At 40.7% G+C, this 21,294-nt stretch overlaps 2 protein-coding genes across 2 annotated transcripts; both read right to left on the reverse strand.

The window, feature by feature from the left end:
• Positions 1-713: 713 nt before the first annotated feature.
• Positions 714-10,014, reverse strand: cbx7b (chromobox homolog 7b). The gene is made up of 6 exons (XM_050060421.1): positions 9,751-10,014; positions 5,629-5,672; positions 5,252-5,317; positions 2,524-2,590; positions 1,945-2,293; positions 714-1,323 (listed from the first exon to the last, which is right to left on the reverse strand). Exons 1-6 carry the CDS (start codon positions 9,817-9,819, stop codon positions 1,121-1,123), a joined length of 798 nt encoding a protein of 265 aa, XP_049916378.1. The 5' UTR covers positions 9,820-10,014; the 3' UTR covers positions 714-1,120.
• A 1,891-nt stretch (positions 10,015-11,905) lies between these two features.
• Positions 11,906-21,092, reverse strand: josd1 (Josephin domain containing 1). The gene is made up of 5 exons (XM_050060232.1): positions 20,938-21,092; positions 19,436-20,369; positions 19,219-19,347; positions 17,396-17,590; positions 11,906-15,287 (listed from the first exon to the last, which is right to left on the reverse strand). Exons 2-5 carry the CDS (start codon positions 19,810-19,812, stop codon positions 15,188-15,190), a joined length of 801 nt encoding a protein of 266 aa, XP_049916189.1. The 5' UTR covers positions 19,813-20,369; positions 20,938-21,092; the 3' UTR covers positions 11,906-15,187.
• Between the last annotated feature and the right edge of the window lie 202 nt (positions 21,093-21,294).

A 21,294-nucleotide genomic window follows, 5' to 3' on the forward strand; every position in this document is an offset into this window, starting at 1 on the left:
TACTGGTAAACATTTCTCATTGACTGCTCCATTTTGTTTGTTAAGTCATATTCCGGACAGTCTTTTTGACACAGATACTGAATCTCTGCTAATTATCCTTCTATTCTTGGCCAAGAAGTGTATTCTGCTACGATGGTCAACCCCCCAGGTCCCCACGACTGACGTGGATATCACAAATATCAGCCCTTCTCCCCCTGGAAAAATTGACTCATGACCTCAATCACAAATCGGACAAATTCTGGAGAATTTGGAAGCCTATGCACTCCTTTTTACAGAGACTTTAAATGGCTCATCTCTAGAAGGCAATGTCTGGCCGCTACATGTATTTGTACCCTTGCTTGTTTACTTGCTCCCTGTCATACTAATGTAAATTTGGTATAAACATTTTCGTTTTCTTCTCTTTTAGTTTGATTGTTTCTCTGCAGCGCCTGTTGTTGTTAGTTTGGGGTGGGAATTTTCTGTTCTGTATGTCTTTTGGTTATGTTTGTTGACTATTTGTGTGTTAAATTGAAAATTCAATAAAAATAAAATTAAAAAAAAAAAAAAGAAAATGGATGGATGTGTGTGTTAGACTGGGCCAAAATGGCATTCTCAAATGCACACTTTACAGCCACTACAACAACTAACACCATACACCATTTTTTTTGGTACTAGTCAAATGACCACGACAGTTCGATGTCCGTTCTACTCTCATTCTATTTCCATGGATTTTACACAGTCTTGCATCTTTACCACATCTTTTGGTTTGGTCTCTGTTTCAGCCAGCTAGTTGACTCTTCTCTGTGAAAAAATGTGACGTTTTTGCATGTCCTCACTCACCAACAGAGGTCACAACCACTTATACCCTTTTCAAGGCAACTCAGTCTCACCATATCAAAGGTGAACAGCCAACCTAAACATAACCTTAAATGGAGTGAGGCTTACGTCCAGGTTGACTCTGTGCATGTAAACCTACCACTGACCAGGCTGGAAGTTGCAGGGAAGGGGAAGAACAGAGTGAGAGGTTACCAAGAGGGAATAACGCCACCAACCCTGGCCCTCGACCACCATTCACACCCTGTGATTAAACCAGCTCCTTCTCGCAGTGCCCTCTCCACCAGACCTACTGAGACATCACACATCACACCTCCAGGCCCCAGTCTCTGAAGAAGCCTTTGGCCACTCTTGACTCTCGGAATGTCACTGTGAGGGAGTTGAGGGTGACATCTGTGACTGTCACCTCCCCTGGACAGATGACAGGCCTCCAGACGTTGCCCGGCTTCTCTGATGCAGTGACCTCGTCTGGTCCGACGGCGGAGCTCCACTCGACTGTCCTCTCCTGTCCTGAGTGAGATGGGAACATGGAGACAGAAAGACAGAGGGAGAAGAGGGTAGAGTTGATTGCATCAAGCCTATCATGTGTTCTGTTATTGAGTTAACGTCTTTGGACAGACCTTGACAGATTGTCTCTGCTCTGATAGATGTTAGAAAGTGACAAAGGCAGATATTTGGCTGCAGGAACAGTCAGCTCTAATTGCTTCAGAGGTGATAGGGAGGACAGAAGCGTGACATAATGCAATCCATGTCATTATTCTGGGGAATTTTAGTGATGACTCACCTTTAAATCATGAAAATGGCTTTTACTACTCTGTCCAACTAAAAATTCACCACTAATTTATTAAAGATTTTCTTCTGCTGTGGTGTCAGACTTCCAAGTAAAGGAATTTTGCATTATGGGACAGACTGAAGACCCTATTGGCTGTTGTTACATACGCAGCAGAGACTTCAGTGAGTCTGCATGATCTCTGCATGATTTTCTCTTTAATCAGCTCATGTTTTTGGTTGCATGCCCAGTCAAAAAAAAGCCTTTGCATGGCCGTGCCTACTAGAAGGTTCACAAGGAGTCAAGTAAACTGGGTCGTGATGGTGATTAGAGTCTACTGGCTGACCAACTGACACACTTACCATTTAAAGTGCCACCGCTCTTCTCTGTTGTCATCTTCAGAGCCTCCTCTTTCTCCTCTTCCTCCTCCTCCTCTCTATACTCTTCACTTTCTACATTATCCTCCTCCTCATCTTCATCTTCTCCCCAGTCCTCTTGTGTGGGACTTGGAGGGTTTGAGTCAAGGCACGTGAACTGTGACCTCCTGGGTTTGCTCTTCCGATGTTCCAGTTGTGGTCGTGGGTCCAGGGTGCTGTACGACTCATCCTCGTCCTCAGGGAGCAGAGAGCGTGTCAGGGAGAGACGCAAGCGCGGCTGAGGTTGCTCTGGAGTCTTGTGAGCACTGCGGAGATCCATGGTGTAGACAGTGTCCTGAATGTAAATCAAAGAGAGAATACGTGACGATTTAAACTTTTATGACTTGAAATTCAGAATGATTTTAATAACACTCAAATTGGTTATAGAGGAGAGTGATGAGGTGGCAGGATAGCCAACAAGGGAATGGAAAAGGGAAACAGAGTTGTATCAACAGATAAAAAGTAATGTATAAAAAAAGACAAAACTGTAATTCTTTAACTTTTTTATTGAGCTCAAAGCTTTACCTGCAGAATAAGTCTTTTGGCCTTGGATCCCTTTCTCCTGTGCCCCAATGTTCTCTCTCTCTGCTCTCTGAAAAGCCAAGCACACAGTTAAAAGTAGGCTGATGGTACATATGTTAGTACAACAGCAGTGGGTCCCTGTTTTTGTAAGTTCTACAATATTCACAGGTAGCTTAACACGACAAAAACACAAGTAAACTTGGGTGTAAACAATGCAGGATTCAAAAATCTGTCAATCAATCAATTAGTGCACAGAAAAAAACAACAGCCAGGCAAACAACACACCATTTAAAAAAAAGAGATGGCGGAAGAATCTTAATAGCTTGTGATCCTGAAAAATGTACACAGGTCAGTTCAGACAAAAAGGAAGGAAATGCATTCAACATGTCTGTTAGGCCCCAAGGATTCACACAATGCATTTAGAGTAACAATGAATATAAACACAAACTTTGTTTACCAGAAAACTCAACAGGGCCCCTGTCACTTCCTCTCAAATTAATGACCTCTTTAAAAACTGGAGGTAATCATTATCAGCGCACTAGAGTAATGACACTCATTTACACCACCATTTTAAATGTGGCCAGATGTGTGTCTGACCAGATCTTTCTAGATGCAACATCCTCCTTACATCTTTAGTGCCTTAATATGTGGAATTTTATTGTTTTGGCATATCTAGTTACAATCCAACAACTTCAGTCACATGCTAATACCAGCTGGAGAGAGGTCTAGGATCTGGGTCTTGGTCTGCTGAGTCATAATCTCTTTATGATTAAAGAAGTATTTCACCTCTGGAAAGATGATCTTTTCATTAAACTGGGCTTTCTGTGCCGTAGAAAAATGGAAAAACTTTAAAATTGGTGCTATATGACCAGAGAAAAAAGAAAACGACGGTGACATTCGCTTTTGCTCAAGAGGTAGAAACCCTACAACTAAAACAATGCATTGCACCACACTGATCTAATATTATATTTAAACATTAGGCTAAAAATTTTTCTGAAAACATTTGAGGTTAGAAATAGACAATGCAGAAAAAGAGTCTTGGTTCATATTTGATCAGCGCTGCTTAGTTTTAGTTTAGTTTGGCTGAGTTTTAGTTTGATCTCAGTATTTTCAGCCTTTGTTTTTACTATTCAGGAAACAGTATGGAGACCACTTCCTGTCCACAAACTCCTACTATTACATCTAAACAATACACTACTGCCTGGTTCTCACTACATGACATTTCTGTCCATTCTGACAGTCACTATGTCACATTAGGCAATCGTGGAGTCATAAAATCGTGCCGTGACTTGGCCGACAGACATGATAGACTACATGATGGTCCACACCAATTATCCCCGGTTGTCTTTCACGACGTGTGTGATGTCATCGGGTTGCTCTCATCCTATTTTTATTATTATTACTATTATTTCAGTCACTGTGTCTGTTCATGTGCCAGCGGAAATGTTGTAGTAACGTAAAAGTGCCACCAGATGGCAGGAGCTACATTTGAAGTACCATATGCAAACATGAAAGTCACTGAATCCTCCACAACAAGTTCCTGCACATGCTTCACAATAAAAGCTTTTTAAGAAAATGAAGGGATTCTCTCAACCGAAATTAAAATGGGCTTTTAATTTGAAACAGATACAGGAAGTGATGAGTTTGAAATGATGGCATGATGCATTAACTTTATCAAGGCAAACAGGAGCGGATAAAAAGTAAAAATATAAAAATACAGAGGGATTAATAAATAACGGCCCGTTTATAATGTAGTCTGTTTCAAATGAAGCTGGTACCCTCTGCAGTTGTGGTGAGTAAAAGCCCCGCCTCTATTCTTTAATTTTCCCATCTCTATCTCATCTCTAATCTCGTCATTATAAAGGAATAACATTGTATGCTAGCTTGATGCTACCGGCAGTACTCACCGTGTTGATAAAGAGGCTGTCCTCTGCTGTTTAACGTCCCTAAAGGAAATATCTAAAAGGCTGGGCTGTTGTTGTCGCACAGTTGTCTACGGCAGCAGATCGCTCTGTGTTCCTATCAAAGTGACGGCTGTGACAGGAGCAGTCTTAAACGACAGAAAGAAAATTAAACATGCTAGACTTTCTGTCGGAACGTTGTGAGGCATCCCAGGTGTGGTGTCGGTTGTGGTCTACTATGACACACTACACGAGATGAAATGATGGACTATCGCGTACGACACTCATTGTCGTTCACGATTCATGCCGACACCATACGATGCTACGTCGGGCTATAATTGGGCTGATATCATGTAGTGTGAACCCAGCATAAAATATGTTTTTGAATACATTTTTGGCAAGAAATAGGCAACGCAATAACAGAATCTTTGTTTATATTTGATCAGCACTGCCTAGTTTTAAAATTTAATTGGACTTCTGAGTTAACTGGAGTCTGAGTTATAGAGAGAGAGAGGGCGGTCTATCCCTCTCTTGATCCACTTCTATACTCCATTAAAATGCAGACATACAGTCTGTTGTTTGAGATTTAAGTGTGGGAGATGAGCAGGGAGTTTTTGACACTGATAAGATGGAGGGAAGTTTACCACAGTACATTTACACACACTAACCACATTATTATGATACACAGCTGGTTAAAAATCAGCAAAGTATCCCTTTAATATAATGTAAGAAGAAAACTGCTTTATTCAGCACCACCTCCTCCACTATGGGTCAAACCCTCTGTGATATCCTGGATTCAGGCAAGTATTACATGTGTAGAGGAGCCTTACTTCTCTTCATAGGCCTGCACCAAGCGCTGATCCAAAATGTGTTCCTCAGGTTCCCATGTGCTATACCTGTGAGCAGTTACAAAAAAGTATATGGTCCATTAATGCAGTATTGGTTAACATAAAATTGCTGAAACCATTGTCTATACTTTTAAGAACTTTTTTAATGAATCAATTCAATCTGTCAAATGACTTCTCACATGAACTAATGTTTATGCTATTTTGATTAATTATTTGTGATTCATTTTTTCATATGGCCACAGTACTTTTCTGTGCATATGTACCGTATAATCTGTTGTACATGTCAACGTGAATATGATGCACAGTTGTGACTTATATATAATCTATTCAGCCTTCTGATTAAAAGTTTACATACTTACTTTGGAGGCCATCCTTTCCATTTCAACAGATACTCCACATTCCCCTGTAGAGACATAAAGTTAAAGAAGTCAAGAGGTGAATTCATAATTTAGATCACAACACATAATGTTGAGTGCCAAGTAGTTCCATTATACTGGAGAGAAGGCAGACATCTCTACAGCCGATATCTCCAACACTCAACAACTCACATCAAAACAATCTAGACTGATAAATTACACTACAGGTAAGGGGACAAATATTTATTTTTGATTTTGGGGTGAACTGTCCCTTTAATACAAGTTTGATGCATCATTGTCCCATCAAAATCTATCAAATGTAATTCCTATGCAGATGTTTGAGATGCCACGTCTGATTTAGATGACAAATAAAGAAATGTATTTCCCCACAATGACCTATAGGAGGTGCTACAGTCAACAGACACAACTATAAGTGTGATAGCTCAGACACCACAGATCAGATTTTAGTTTGATTAAGGTGTTCAGACTGTAACTGCTACAACACTAATTTGGCTCTCATTCTCATCTATAGTATTATATGAGTAATTAAAGTGTCTGTGAAAATAGAGTTGTTTAGTGGTTTTCTTGCTGGACAACACCTTACTTGCTGTAGGTGATATTTACCTGCATAATGTCTATATTCCCCTATCCTTGCTGTTGACTGAGTTTATATGAAGGAGGATGCTGCCATGCCATCAGAAAATATCCATAATTAAGGGATAATGTAAAGTGCACTGTATGTTTCCCATACACCAGCCAAGCTGCTCAGACTTAGTCATCCTCGGTGACATCATCTGATAATAACTTCCAAGCTTTCAAAGGTATTCTCAGTGGGTGAAGTCATCACTTTTCCCGACTTCATTTTTTTACTCACCCTGTTCCCCAAACGGAGCAAAAAGGCCATGGATTTTCTGTAAATTGGGTGAAACCGAAAATGAAGTGCTCATATCTTCCATAACTTTAAATTCCAGATTCCAAATTATTTTGACCTGTAAAGCATGTATGTATCATGCTCTCATAGGGTAATAAGCGGTCTTAACAATTAGCAATATATTTTATGGGATCATTCCAAACACTGGTTCCATTCAAGATGCCTCTGTGTACTCTGGTAACCCAAAAACCTCTCTGGATTTGGGTTTGATTTACGTCTGAAAATATTGTTAAAGTGTAAGTGTAAAGTGTAGTAATCCACCTATAACAAATATCAGAGTATCACCCAATATTTTACATTCTATATCTGATAATATAACAGTTGGTAGCAAGATGAGTAGACGTGTTTGAGTTGTGGATGGACAGATATAGTGCACTGAGTACCACAAGTGGTTTTAACTTTGGCCTATGTATATTCTGTCTCTACCAAACTTTCACTTTATACTCTGTGAAGCCTTGCTTAAAGCTCAACATCAAACCATTTATAAAGACGAATTAATATGAAGTAAGTCTCCATTGCAAACATTAATAAAACAGAAGTTCATGTTGCAAACTAAGTAGCCGTATCCTTGTACTCCTTATACTGTGTATTAACTCAGGCAGTATCAAGCAACATGACACACATTTGCTGAATGTGAAGATTTCAAAAATTTGATATTATTGTAAATTAAACACTGTTGAGTTTTGGAAGACCGGTGAGACTATGGATTGTATATAAAGATGGACAACATGACAACTTCCCAAAAGTGAAACCAAAACATCTGGATCACCTCCTGGTGGTTGGCTGCAGTATAGGTCATAAACCTCGTCCCTCCATGTTTGCAGTTGGGACATGGACTGAACTAAAAACTGAAAGTACAATTTTTTTCTGAAGATGGTTTCTGTAATTTTGTTGTATGTTCGACTGTTTGTTTATCTGATAAGTTTGGTTTTTATTAGTCATTTGATGTTAAAAAAATGAGGCATTGAGGTCATGATTGACATGTTTGTGCCAACTGATATGCTCGCTAGCAATGTTGCTGCTTGCAATTGGTCGGATGCGTAAATGGGTGGGAACTCAATACCAGCAGAGGTCGTTACTGCGCTGACTCTGGCTCCAAATGACGTCACCAGCGCAAGATGGCAGCAACCGTATCTGGGATATTTTGGCTTCATTTTTGTACAATGGGGTTAAGTGGAGATGTGTCGTCCATCTTTATAAGCAGGCTATGGGTAAGACGAAAAACAGAACAAAACAAACAAACAAAAAACATTAAATTGGGATCAATAATCAAAATAATCATTAGTTGAGGCCCTACTGCATATTGTAAGATTTGACATTTTGAGTCTATTGCCCTTTACGGATTAAATTAGCTGCTATTTCACCATTTTTAATTTGGGTGTAGGTTTAGCTGTCTCATATTACTCTGACAACTCAGATGTTTAAGTGCTAACTGACAAAAAAGTGCAGCTAATTGGCATGATGGCAAGGGTGGTATGAGTAATACACAAGTAAAAAAGTAGGGTTTTTTTTTTAATGACAGAGTTCTTTTCATCTATTCTACTCTTTACTCAAGTATATTTTTGAGCCAGTACTCTACTTTTCAATTCACTACATTTGCCATTTTTACCTTCGTTACAACAGGTCTGCTCTAAATGCATGCAGATTAACTGTAGAAAACGTGACAAGCACCTTTACTGCAGATGCCAAATTGCTAGCGACCTATCTTTCCATCACGATGCCACGGTGATGGTGCAAAAAACAAACAAACAAAAAAACAAAGCGGAGAGAGGCAGCTTCAGCAACGATCAGCTTTTCAAAACACTTCCCCTATCCTCTGCAGACACACTGAACCAATATGTAAATGCTGCAGGTCAAAAAGGAAGCTGGCTAGCTATCTTTGGCTATACTGGTATGTTAATTTTTCATGTGTTAATATTTGATGTTATGATAATAACATTAACTTATCTGGTCGCATTTGTCCTCATTAAAAGGGGTTAGGGTTATTAATTATTAATTCATTAAAAACAGTTGTTTTATTATTTTGCAGAGCATAAAAAACTATTCAAATGGGAAGTAACTTAGTACTTTGAGTTTATTATCAATCATTCATTCATTCATTCATTCATTTTCTGTAACCGCTTATCCTGTTGGGGGGGCTGGAGCCTATCCCAGCTGACAAGGGCGAGGGTTCACCCTGCACAGGTCGCCAGACTATCACAGGGCTGACACATAGAGACAGACAACCATTCACCCTCACATTCACACCTACGGGCAATTTAGAGTCACCAGTTAACTTGCATGTCTTTGGACTGTGGGAGGAAGCTGGAGTACCCAGAGAAAACACACGCTGACATGGGAAGAACATGCAAACTCAGCACAGAAGGGCTCCCCTAACCCATGGTTTGAACCCCCTACCCCAGGAACCCTCTTGCTGTGAGGCGACTAACAACAACACTAACAGGCGCACCACTGTGTGTCAACCAGGTACTTTTTTAACTTTTACTTGCATAGGTTTCTCACAATGTAATTTTCATATTAAATTGAGTCTTTTTTTTGGGAGTTATAATATGTTTACTTGAGCTACAGTGGGTAATATGACCTACCTTTGCATCTCTTCTTATAACTTACAGTAGCATAGCCCACTTCTGAATTAGAGTTCCATTTCTCATAAAGTGTTTAAAGTATTTTGACAGCCCCTGTACCTTTAAACAGTTTGTCAGTGTTAAATTATTCAGCGTCATGTTTGTCATACAGGGAGTGGGGGGAACTAGTAAACAGAGGAGTTTCGGGGGGCCCTGGTGAGCTCTGGAGGGACAATCATTTCTAGCTGCGCACCTGCAGGTGTAAACACCATATGCTCACTCACAGTCAAACCCAATTACCAACTAAACAGGTCCGAAATCAAGATGTTTGGTTAATAACATCACCCCGTGTCATGTCCCTGCGTATTTAGCCAAACACCTGACACGTTAAGCTGTAGTGCAATGACAACACTCTCCACGTTACATTAAAGGGACATCCTCCCCTAACCCGCCCCCTTTACACAGCCTGCAATTAGATAACCAGATTAGTGGCGCAATTCTGTTCATTTAATCTCTCAAGCTTTCATTAGCACACAAAGTAGCATCCCTGCCTCCCAAAAATGTGTCTCCTCCTTCATGCTGACAGCGTCCCGCGGGCTGACACGTTTAGGCAACATGTATAACGGTTACCTTTCTAACTCTTTTCTTGACGATTGATTCCACAGCGAACACTTGCTCTCCAATCGCTGACAGCTCCATCTCCGTGCACGCCGCCGTCCTTTTGGCTTTTAACTGTCAAAGTAACGTCTCGCGCCTTCACAAACTAAGCTAACGTTAACCGCTCGTGACAGCGGCCCTTCGCTCCTGTCCTCTTCTTCCCGTTTCTCCCACAGCCGCTTTGTTTTCCTGTCAGTTTAAGGGCCCATTTATCCGGAGCGACTTCCTTCTGCTGGATCTTTCCGTGCGTCCAGTGACTTTACAAAATCTGCGACACATCTGCACACCGCGCCGCGCGCACCCGAGAGCGCGCTCCCTTTTACAATGAGTCCGCGCGCGTCACTAGCTGCCTCATCATTCACACAGTGGAAGGATGGATACTACTAAAAAAAACAGCAGCAAAAATAGAAATACTACGATGTGGACACACTCTGCCGCAAGTACAGGTGTGGCACTGAGAATCTCAGTGACGTAAAGTATAAAGTATCACAGCAGAATGGCACCTGTAACTGATGTATTACTAAATATTACATTATTATATCGGTGACACAAAAGTACAAATGAAAAAGTAGCATTTCACTGTAGTAGTTGGTCAAAGTGAAGTTAGTTTTAACTTCTTAATTAAATACAGTTTGTAGTTAAGTCCCATCTTTCCCAACAGGGCTGCCCATAAGGGGGGCTTTCTAGGGTACAGCAAGGGGGGGGGGGGGCATGTAAGCCAGCAATAATCACATTTGTCCTACATATAAGCAATGATAATCCAATTTTTTAACCAGTTGCTTATAAAAATAACACATTTCCTGAAAATGGCCTAACCAGGTCTATTTTTTTCTTTTGTACACAACTGTTGCAAAAACACAAACAAAAAAGGGGCGAAATTTACTGATCTAAACTAAGAAAGAACGTGGTCATGCACCAATATCAGTGTTGCAAATTAAGGTAGGGTGCATTTATTGGACCGTTTCAGGGGCCCAGCCATCTCTGTGGGCAGGCCTGGGCCCCCTACAGAGAGTCACAAGATCAATCTAAGAGGTTGGGAGATGATTCATGGGGTATGAAACAAAATCTGCTTCACAAATTGGTATTGACTTTTTGAACTTTTTGGAATGAAACCATCTGAAAAGTTAAGAGGATCATAAACATCAAAACCACACATTCTTTTTACAGGGGCTCACCAACCAAAAAGGTTGGAAACCAGTGGTTAACTTTTTGACAAAGTCTTAAGGCTGCTGTGAAATTGCGCCTACTGAGGGCAACATAAAAGTTGATCTTAGGTGCGTCGGTACAATGGACAGTCAAGAGAGGATGGCAGAAGAGATAACCACACACCACTTCAACTGAGCTGGACAGCCACAAAAAAGGTTCACAGGCTGAGATCAATGCCAAAAACTGTCAATTTATTCAAAAGAATAATATTGTAAAGTGATAAAAAACAGCAGCAAACGTTTCAGTCCTTGAGCACTGATGATAGCCTAAGACTGAAACGTTCTCTGCGGTTTTATTTATTTATTACATAATATATATATTTATTTTATGAATTGGTGTGCAGGTATTTCTTCTGCCATCCTTCCTTTTTAACAATGCATTGTATTATATATGCTTTTTTTGTGAAATCTTGATTTGAAAAGTAACTCTGAGTTGTAAAATAAATGTAGTCAAATAAAAAGTACAACATTTCCCTCAAAAATGCAGTAGGGGTAGAAGTATCAAAAAAGCATATAATGAAAATACTGTAACTGTGCTTCATTACCCTCCGCTACTGACCAAAACATTGCCAGCCAGGTAAAGAAAATAGAGGAAAAAGTCTGCTTTGTAATTTATGGAGCCCCTCATGTCCCAAAATGTGATATTTCTTTAATGTTGTGTGCACAAATTATTATCTTGCATGCTGAAGATAACAACTTTTGTCTTGGGCGCACAACTAATTATCATATTTCCCTATTATCTCGAAACAAGGTCACAACTTGTGTGTACAAGATAATAACACAAGATGATTAGATTACTTTTGCGCACAAGATAATTAACACAAAGTAAATTACATCATCTTTTAGGACATTAGGGGCTCCACAGTAACTCAACATCGACCCTTTCAGAGTAAATAACCCACAAAATACACCCACACTGTAACTTATACATAAAGTGCCATTATAAGCATTTTATTTCTATGCAAAATAAAAATAAAAATACAGTGACAATCAGGATTCCTTTAGTAGGAGGGGCTGAATGGATTGTCATGGCAAAAAAAGCACATGTTGATGCAACTGTGAAACACTAGTAATGATGTGATTGGGTCCAAAAGTCTCAGCAAATTAGTGACAACCTCTCTGATGTTTCAATGCAGCTTCACTTAGATATATTACGACATTAAAGGTCCACAGACTGGGCTGGAATCAAAGAGTGTCATTCTAAAAATAAGACATGCCGTTGAAAAAACATGTGATCGCGTCTTTATAAAACCATACTATCTCAAACACTTGTAAATAACATAAAGCCCTTGGCTGCAAAAAAGTGAAAACATTATATTTAACGAGCTTCAGCTGTCTCTCCTCGATATTTACGATAAATTGGTGCTTTGGAATAAATCTCCTGAAATGGCATCAAACTGCACAGCCCCTCTTAATCTTTCAGAGCAACAAATATTCTTTTCATGTAAACAAGTTAAGGCTGATATTGTCGTTAAGAGACAATATGTATAGTATTAACAGTTTCTCTTAAGCTCGTAGATTTGAAAGCTACAAACAGTGGAATCTCTCATAAGGCTTGTTTCACAATAATCAACGGCAGCACATGTCTGGCTGGACATGTGCTCACTAACCAGCCCGTCAACTTTCACTTTTTTTTCCACATCTTCTACATCACTCTCTAACCCAGGCACGCTGTTCTCATCTCCCCTCCCTCCATTTTCTCAAACTGACAACTTCCTTTTGCGCAAGCATCCACCAAATCCTTCCTCAGACTGAACCCTCGCACATTAGAGACCCCCTCCTGGCTATATATGACCTGATGGGACAATCTGTGATGTCCTCTCAGAGCTGTGTTTGGCAGGTTTGACTAAAGATATTTAAGAAGAGAAGGAGGAGGAGGAGGCCTGCATCAGCTAAGCTCCTGTGCTACAGAGGGCTGCTGTGGTGGTGATCCTTTGGATCGTGAAAGGAAAATAACATTAAAAAACGAATAAGTATCTTCCCTTGTGGTGTATCCTTAGTTTGTCATCTGCCTGTGTGGTGTCATTTTACCATGTGCAAGAGATTATTATGGCTCTAACTAAGCAAGAGTGGGAGATATGGACAAACAATATTTCTTTATACTGATGTAATGGTTTGTAACAATTACTTACATTAATAATTATTTGGTGTATTGAGGTCAATCTAAACACAGATCTCTTACTTGCTTGTTCTGGAGCTTTTGACCTTATTATACAGTCCTCATCAGCAGATAAAATGCACTCAGTTGCCACAGAACCATTTACTAGAAAGCAGGGCTGCAATAAACGCTTATTTAATAAGCGATTAATCTGCCAATTCAGTTTCCAAGTAATCATTCGGTCGATAAAATGTCAGAAAATTGTGATAAATGTACATCACAACTCCTCAGAACCAAGGTTTTTCATATTTAAATTGCTCATAAATCATCACTTATGACCCACCAGAAGTGTGTACAATGATATTATTACTTCCTTCTTATTGTCTGTGTCTGAGATGTGTATGGGTGTGGATGCTCACAGCGCTCAGGTGAGGTTGGGGCGTTATAAAAAGGTAGTGACCAGCTGCCAGACCGTAATGAGTAGCCACCCTACAGACACAGCACCAAAAAATAAACCCCGAAAATATAGCAAGACTAAATGCTAAACAATAGTGAATGGGAGGTTGGCTTTTACTTTCACTTGAGCATATTTACAAACAATAACTGACAATTGCTTAAAGGCAGAGTAGGCGATTCTGGAGAAAGAAAGTTGATTGTTGAGTCTCATTCGTAGGTCGTCAAACGGTGACTCTTTGGGTTGGTAGTTTGATCCGAATACCAACCCAAAGCATCGCTAATTGACAACCTGAAACTCAGACTCAGCAATCAACTTTCTTTCTCCAGAATCACCTACTCTACCTTTAAACGATTAATAGATAACCAAAACTGTCAGCAATTTTCCGTCGCTCAACTACTTCGTTAATCAATAACCATTTTAGCACTACAAGAAAGTTTTAATATCGACATTTCATGGGCAACTGAGTCAATTCAATCTGCTGATGAGGACCATGTGGTGCAGTCGAAAGCTCCAGAACAGACTTGTACGAAGACCTTGAGTTGGGGTTGTTGTGGTGAGTGTTTTTTTCAAAGCCAAAAATGAACTGTCATGCTGATAATGTGCAGGTTACACAGAGTGTGGCCAATTCCTGTACTTTTGTTGAGTCTGATTTTATCAATAATTTGGACAACTGGTTTTCTTACCACCTTAACTGGATAATTCTACAGTATAATACTACTAAAAGATGATAACTGTTAGTATTGCATTTTTTCCTCGTTGACAAGCACTCCTCATCACTATAAAGCAACGATTTAAACATGAATAATCATAAAAAACTGGATGAATGGTGCTGTTACTTCCTTGGTAGGAAACTGAGGCAAACATCCACTAGAGGGAGTGCTTGGCCTGGGTGTTGCATTGCTTTGTTGCGTATAAAACTGTTGTGTCGGCACAGCCTCGGTACAGTGTAGGCTCAGACTGTGCCAGAGGCGTTTGGGAAGTGGATGAAATACAAAGTTGGCAACGTGATAATTGACCTGTGATATATGGAAAAGGGGCCGAGAGGAGAAGTGAGATGGAGTCACACAGAGGCAAGAAAAGGGCACGCTTTGGTGAAAGTGAAGGACCGAGGATACGGACGGACGGGAGGGGGACATTCACGACGTGAAGGGAGAGACAGGAACACAAAGACACATCAGTGAACATCATGACAGAAGCAGGGAGGATCACTGTGGGAGACAGCAGATCAACACAGCATTTTTCATAAAGCCTGAAATCCCATGACTTTGGAAACTTCAACGGTAAAAAGAAAAAAAAAATCAACGGATCAAAACCGACATTGAAAAATAGTCAATATATATAAAAACACGAGAATAGCAGAAACAGAATAATAACGTTTTATAAGTCTTAAGTGTGTCGTGAGTAAAGGACTGTGATTCTTTGATTCTCCCTGTAAAGTGTTTGCTTCCTTCATTGCTCTGCATCCTCTCAGATTAAGAGTCCAGCAATGGCTGTGTAAACAAAACCCAATAAAGGGGGGAAAATTACATCTGCAAGTGTGCATCCATGTGATTGGCTGTGCACGACTTTACTTCCTCTCCCGTTTGTCCTGTGATTGGCCCGTTGGCCCAGCTGGAGTTGTGATCCCTTAGCTTAGGAGGTGTTAAACCGTTAGCCATCAGACCGCCATGTTTGATGTGCCTCCACTTCCTCTGAGACGACCAATAAGAGTTCACAGTTCTTCCCTCGCAGCTGCTGGCGGAGAAACTTCCTGGGATGTGGGAAAACAGGACAGCCACAGTTATAATGATGAAAAGCAAAGATTTCTTTTATAACAATTGGTATAAAACCTGTCAATACACAGGGTCAAGATTTTAAAGAGTAGGCCTGCTTTGAAGCTTCCAGTTCTTTTTTTGGCCACTTGTGGGCAGTAAAAATTAGGAGTGGGAATCACAGGAGGCCCAATGATACAATATTATCATGATACGTAAGTCATCAAACAATATTATTGCCATTTTTAATGTGTAGGGATATGCTGAGTATTGCGATAACATACGTTGTGATAGATTGCAATCACGGAAAACTTTGTCAACATCTGTTTTGTCTATTAAGATAAAGTTTTCAGTTTGTTTATCTCACTTTAATCCATTTTATTGCGGCAAATCCTAACTAGTGGACAGAAAAAGATATAAAGTTTAACATTATAGTAAGCTACTAAAAGTTTAATTTGTATTTGTGATATTAATCATTCATATATATATATATATATATATATATATATATATGTATAAAAACGATACCTGGAGTACGTGTATTGATACAATATTGCCACACAAAAATATACGTGATACTATACCAAACCGATTTTTCTCCTGACCTCTAGCAAAAACACAACATTAACATACAGTCACTTCCAAAGTTGTTGTTGTAAGCATGTTGGCAAATAGTTGCCTATTTATACCTTCATCAGAAACTCATTTGGAGTCATGTTGGCTACCTGATCAATGTAAGGCCAATATTTACACTCCTTTTAGCGCTGTTTTGGTCTCCACCAACCCCTGAGGGAAATGTCTTGCTCATTAGCTGTTAAACGCTCCCATGCTCATAAGCTGGTCGCTAACTTTGTCAGTCAGGCAGGTAGCATATAGTGGGTTAATAAGAGCTTTATTGACAAGCTGCTTGCTGCTACTGGAAACAAAATTAATCAAGAGTGGAGTTTGCACGCCACGAAACCGAAGAAATTAGTTAAATGATGCTACAATGCTCCGTAGAGCTGAGAGGATCTGTCTCATGATAATTCTCTGTGGGTTTGTCACAATGAGTGACCCCTTGCACATTACACATTTGATCCATCGTTTACTATAATTTTGATTGAAGCAGCCTTAAAGGAACAGTTCAACATTTTGGGAAATATGCTTGTTTCCTTTGTCAAGACTAAAATGAGAAAATTGACACCTCTCTTATGTCTGTAATGTAAATATGAAGCTACTGCCAGCAGCCAGTAAAATTAGCATTGCATATTTTCATATAAGCATATATGTATTTCCCAAAGCTGTCCTGCAGCTAAAAAAAGAAGAACAAAACAAAACAATTTTATGATCTGCTCTCCTTTTCCGTATAATCAGCGCTGTAATGACTAATTGGTGCTGGAGTGCCTACTGTGAATGCAATCTCTACATTTCCTGCAGCTACTTCACAGTAGAGCTGCAACTTTTAATCGCTTAGTTGACAACTGGTAAATTAACCTCCAACTCATTGGATAATAGATTAATCGATCTGAGAATTAAAAAAACAACAACCAAACATTTCAAAATCACTGATTCCAGCTTCTATAATGTGAATATTTTCTGGTTTCTTTACTCATGTATGAATATCTTTGAGCTGTGAACACAACAACATATTTGAGGACATCATCTTGGACTTTGGGAAACACTGATTGATGATTTTCATCTTTTTTTTTGACATTTTACAGACCAAACAACTGATTGATTAACTGACAAAATAATCAACAAATTAATGACAATGAAAATAATCACTGAAGCCCTACTATACAGTAAAAATCTATCCAACAAATTCAAGGCTTTTACTGTGAAACAGCTGCAGAAAGTGTTACTTGAGTCACAGAGGTTAGTGTCCGACTCACTATCAAGTTTCATGGCAATCTGGCCAATACTACAGTTGTTAAAAAATCTAACACTGGACCGAGGAGTTTGAAACAGACCAACATAATGATCCTCAGATCACCACCACTGTGGCGCTAGAAAACACCTCCTGCGTGTGAGAGATGAATCCACCATGGCACAATTATTCTACATCTCCGAACAATCATAGCCGCTATAGTAAGAACACACACCAACACACACTTCCTGTCACTCTCACCTGAGCTCATCCGAGTTGCCGATGGGTTGGGGGCTGCGCAGCTTAGAGTCCAAGTTGTAGTACACTCCCCCTACCTCTCTGACGCCGATCCAGTGCTGGCGTTTGAGCGGCAGACGGAGAGGCCCCCAGCGCAGGTTGGATGGCACGTTCAGAATAAAGCCTGTCACGTTGGACAGCTCGATGCTGCCTACATCCCTGGAGGAAGAAAGATAACTTATTATAATAGTAAATGCTGTATATATATGTAATGCTGTGTGTTTAAATTGACCATACAAGTGCTTTTAAAAATTTTTATCCCATCATGTACAAGTTGTTTAATCCTTGCATCACTGTCGATCATCTTCTCCAGCAGACTTTAGGTTTAGGATTAATTATATGAACTACTGCCAGCCTTTCAGTTCTGTATGAAATGAAGATAAACTTAATCTGGAAAGATCTGCAAGATAGTTATCACAAGGGGAAAGAATCACAAGGTCAGTCTGTGTGGGTACAGTGCCCATGATAGTGTTAGGAGCACAATGGCAGAAATTCGATACACAATATATCAAAAGAAATAATCTACAATACATCTTGACATTGATGTAGCTGGATATGAAAACAAACTAAAGCAGCAAATTGATTTTCAAACAGCAGGACTTGTCACTATATATACTTACTGCACCCTGAAGTGCTTTAAATTTTTGCCAATTTCTATAAACTACAACGGTACCAAACTACATTGAGCTTTTATTTTTAAACAAATCAAATCTTAAACAGACAGTTTAAGGTTGAACTGACACTAAAAGATTCAGATTAAAATGTCTTCTCTAAGGTCTGACACACCTAGGCCTCAGATAGGCTTATCAAGACAACCTTTCACAATAATGTTCACCGAATAATAAAAATACATTGGAACCCAGTATTTCATAATTTGCTGCTACATCAATTATGTTTCCTTCTTTAATCAACATGTACCTCTTTGCTTTTTTCAAAATTATGTTGTAACTGTGTGGTGTAATAAGCAAACATGAGTGTTGTGAAAAGGATCACATTAATTTGGTAGTTAAATACATTAACAAGGTTGTCGTTTGGAAGCTGATTCAGAAATTGTGGCCATCAAAGTTCCCCATAAGCACTCAAATGCAACACAAAGGGAGTTACAAAAATAATCCCGTGTCACAGCTACATTACAAGCATAACTACTGAGTATTTACAATGACAATAATGCAAAAGCTTTAATCACATGCCCTGGGTTGAATCAATCAGCAACAGAGATAAGCACTTTTGTTTTTCTCGCTAGATTAAAAGAAGCTCTGATTTTGTTGCTGTTTGAGTCGAGACAGAGGAACAGGAATAAGGCTTGTCTGATAACATTATCATTTTACTGATAAAAGCGAGTCTGTGGCCACTGTTGTTCTCGACAGTCATGTAAGCCTGTTAATGAGGGAGGCCGGAATGCTGATAAAAGTGTCTTTAAGACTTTGTCAACTGATGGAACAGCTGACTAATCGCGGAGATCATTCAAGGCCCTGCTGATGAGGTGGCTGGGGTGCAGAGGAGGACACAGGGAGGCTCTTTACAACATTTAACAACAAGCATTTATGTCCGTTATGTTGTTACATTCTGGGGTTTAAGTGGGTGCTCCTAAAGTGCAGATGTCAAAGATTTGTCTGACCCTGATATTGACTATTTGGGGAAACTACGAGGACGGTAATCAAAAGATATACTGCAACTACTCCAGAAGTTACTGACGTGAGCATTACTGTTCTTCGACTGCTTTATGTTTTGTAGTGCATGAAAAAAAGACAACAGAAATGAAAGTTTTTTGCACCAGCCATACATACCTTCTTTTATCCCACCAAACTGCCTCAAACCCTCGGGTCTGCAGGGCTGCCATAATGACATTTACATCATAGTTCCCATTTCCCAGCATGCTCTTCTTGTGAGGTGTCACCAGAGTGCTGGGAGAAAGCCTGCAACAAGTTGACAAGAGAGGTTAGATGACTGTTCACAGCATTTCATATAATGTGATACTGTAGATAGGCAAATTAGCTTCTCTACCTCTGGTATATCTCCTGCAGGGTGTCTCTACTGAAGGCCGTCCCATCCTGGAAGACGTTGTTGAGCGCGTGCAGGGCGCACAGCTCCCTCCGCTGCTTCTCATGATAAATGGCCGGAGGTGTCGGAGATGGTTGAGGAGGCAGTGGAGGGGTTAGGGAGGAAGAGGAGGATGAGAGATCCTGTTGCTGCTGCTGCTGCTGCTGCTGCTGAGAGTCCGTGGGATCCCTGCACCTCCTCTCCTCCGCTCCGACCACCACATCCCCTCCTCCGCCTCCTCCTTTCTGCTTGCCGACCTTCCAGCGCATGCAGCCCAGCTCTTGCAGGCCGCCTCGCCCCTTCCCCTTCCACTCGCCGGCTGGATACGGAGCGCTTCCCATCCCTGACCGTTCACCACCACCACCACCACTCCCACCGCTGCCGCCGCCACCTCCTCCAGCTCCGCCACTACCTCCACAGCTACTACTTTCAGGATGCTACATCAGCATCATGACAACCATTGCCATAGCAACCTCTCAGCCGCTTGGAAGAGAGGAGCTTGTGTGTGTCTCTGTGTATGGTCAAGGGGCAGGTGGGGGTTGCAAGGTAAATGAAGACCTGTGGCTGTGGCTGTTTAACACCTGCTCTCCCTAAACGATAGATGTGAAGAAAGGTCAACAGGAGGGAGGGAGGGGGGAAACTGGAACTCAAGTTGGGATCGCCAGCAAACAAAGATACTCCAGATGCGTCCGAATGAAAGATTACTCCTCCAGCAACACGGCAGCGGTGTCGTCAGTCGAACAGCCGCTGATTTCTGTGTGTTTCCACTTCCTCCATCTTCTATGTGCGTTGACAGCTCTTTCCATCCAGTCACCAAGCCTATAGCTTTGCAGTTCTTTCCATCACCAGGCTGCTGACCGTGAAGCCTCACTTCTACTGGAACAGATACACTGAGTGCCTGAAAGATAGAAAGAAAAGCCATATTTTAATTATCTACTTCAGTTAATTTATAGTTTACTCATCTAAATATGGTCACAAGTTCCTACCACAAGTTGGCAGAGCCCAAAAGACATCTTCAAACAGCTGAACAGCAGCCACACAACTTAAAAAAAAACACTTTAAAGCAAAGCTGTATTTGTTGTTAATGGAAATAAATAGCTGAGGTGACATTATAACCTGCTACAATCTCCTCTTGGTCAGCAGACCTCAAATTTGAGAAGAAGGTAAACATTTCCAGGAGCTTGGTGTGGATAGAGGAAGCAGCCTGTTCAGTAAGCTAGCAAAATATGACAACAGCCCCCAACAACACCAGACACACACATTACAGAGCTTACAGTCCATTAAGGAGATATACCCGCTGTTATAATGTGAAACCACACATGTCCAGATGCAATTAATCCACGATAGTAACAGATATCTGGCGATAATCTTGTGGCTGCTCTACGTGACTCCTGTGTCTACAGCAAACACAACCACAACGCTTCCTTTACGTCTTATATCTTCGTTTTCTCTCACCGACCACTTACCTGGCCGCTTCCTGGCGCTGCTGTCCCAGCTGGAGTATCATAAACCGGTGTAAAAACTGAATCTGGTGTCCCCTGTGTCTCCAAAGGCTCCTCAGTCCTTTGTCTTTGCCAATTTTTCCCTGCTTTGGCTCTCCCTCTCTCGCTCGCTGTCTCCCTCTCTGTCCGTGCAGACGCGGACATGCGCAGTAGCGTCTCTCTGGCTCCATGTTGCTGTCACCGCCTGCGTCAGTAGACAGTGGAGCAGTCCCTCCCCTGAGACTGCGAAACCACGGATTTTCCACTTTATTCGCACCGTGAGTGGGCATGTATGTAAACAAACAACACAATACTACTTCATGCCCTGTTTGCTGCAGTTTT

The sequence above is a fragment of the Epinephelus moara genome, chromosome 13, assembly GCF_006386435.1.
Source record: "Epinephelus moara isolate mb chromosome 13, YSFRI_EMoa_1.0, whole genome shotgun sequence".
NCBI lineage: Eukaryota > Metazoa > Chordata > Actinopteri > Perciformes > Serranidae > Epinephelus > Epinephelus moara.

Coding starts and splice junctions, on each gene's coding strand:
- cbx7b (XM_050060421.1), bottom strand. CDS start 9,819: ATGGAGCTGTCAGCGATTGGAGAGCAAGTGTTCGCTGTGGAATCAATC. Junction 5,673..9,750: donor TCAAGAAAAGAGTTAGAAAG/GTAACCGTTATA, acceptor ATGTCTCTACAG/GGGAATGTGGAGTATCTGTT. Junction 2,294..2,523: donor CCAAAAGACTTATTCTGCAG/GTAAAGCTTTGA, acceptor ATTTACATTCAG/GACACTGTCTACACCATGGA.
- josd1 (XM_050060232.1), bottom strand. CDS start 19,812: ATGGGAAGCGCTCCGTATCCAGCCGGCGAGTGGAAGGGGAAGGGGCGA. Junction 19,348..19,435: donor CTGCAGGAGATATACCAGAG/GTAGAGAAGCTA, acceptor AACTTGTTGCAG/GCTTTCTCCCAGCACTCTGG. Junction 15,288..17,395: donor GGCAACTCGGATGAGCTCAG/GTGAGAGTGACA, acceptor CCCACATCCCAG/GAAGTTTCTCCGCCAGCAGC.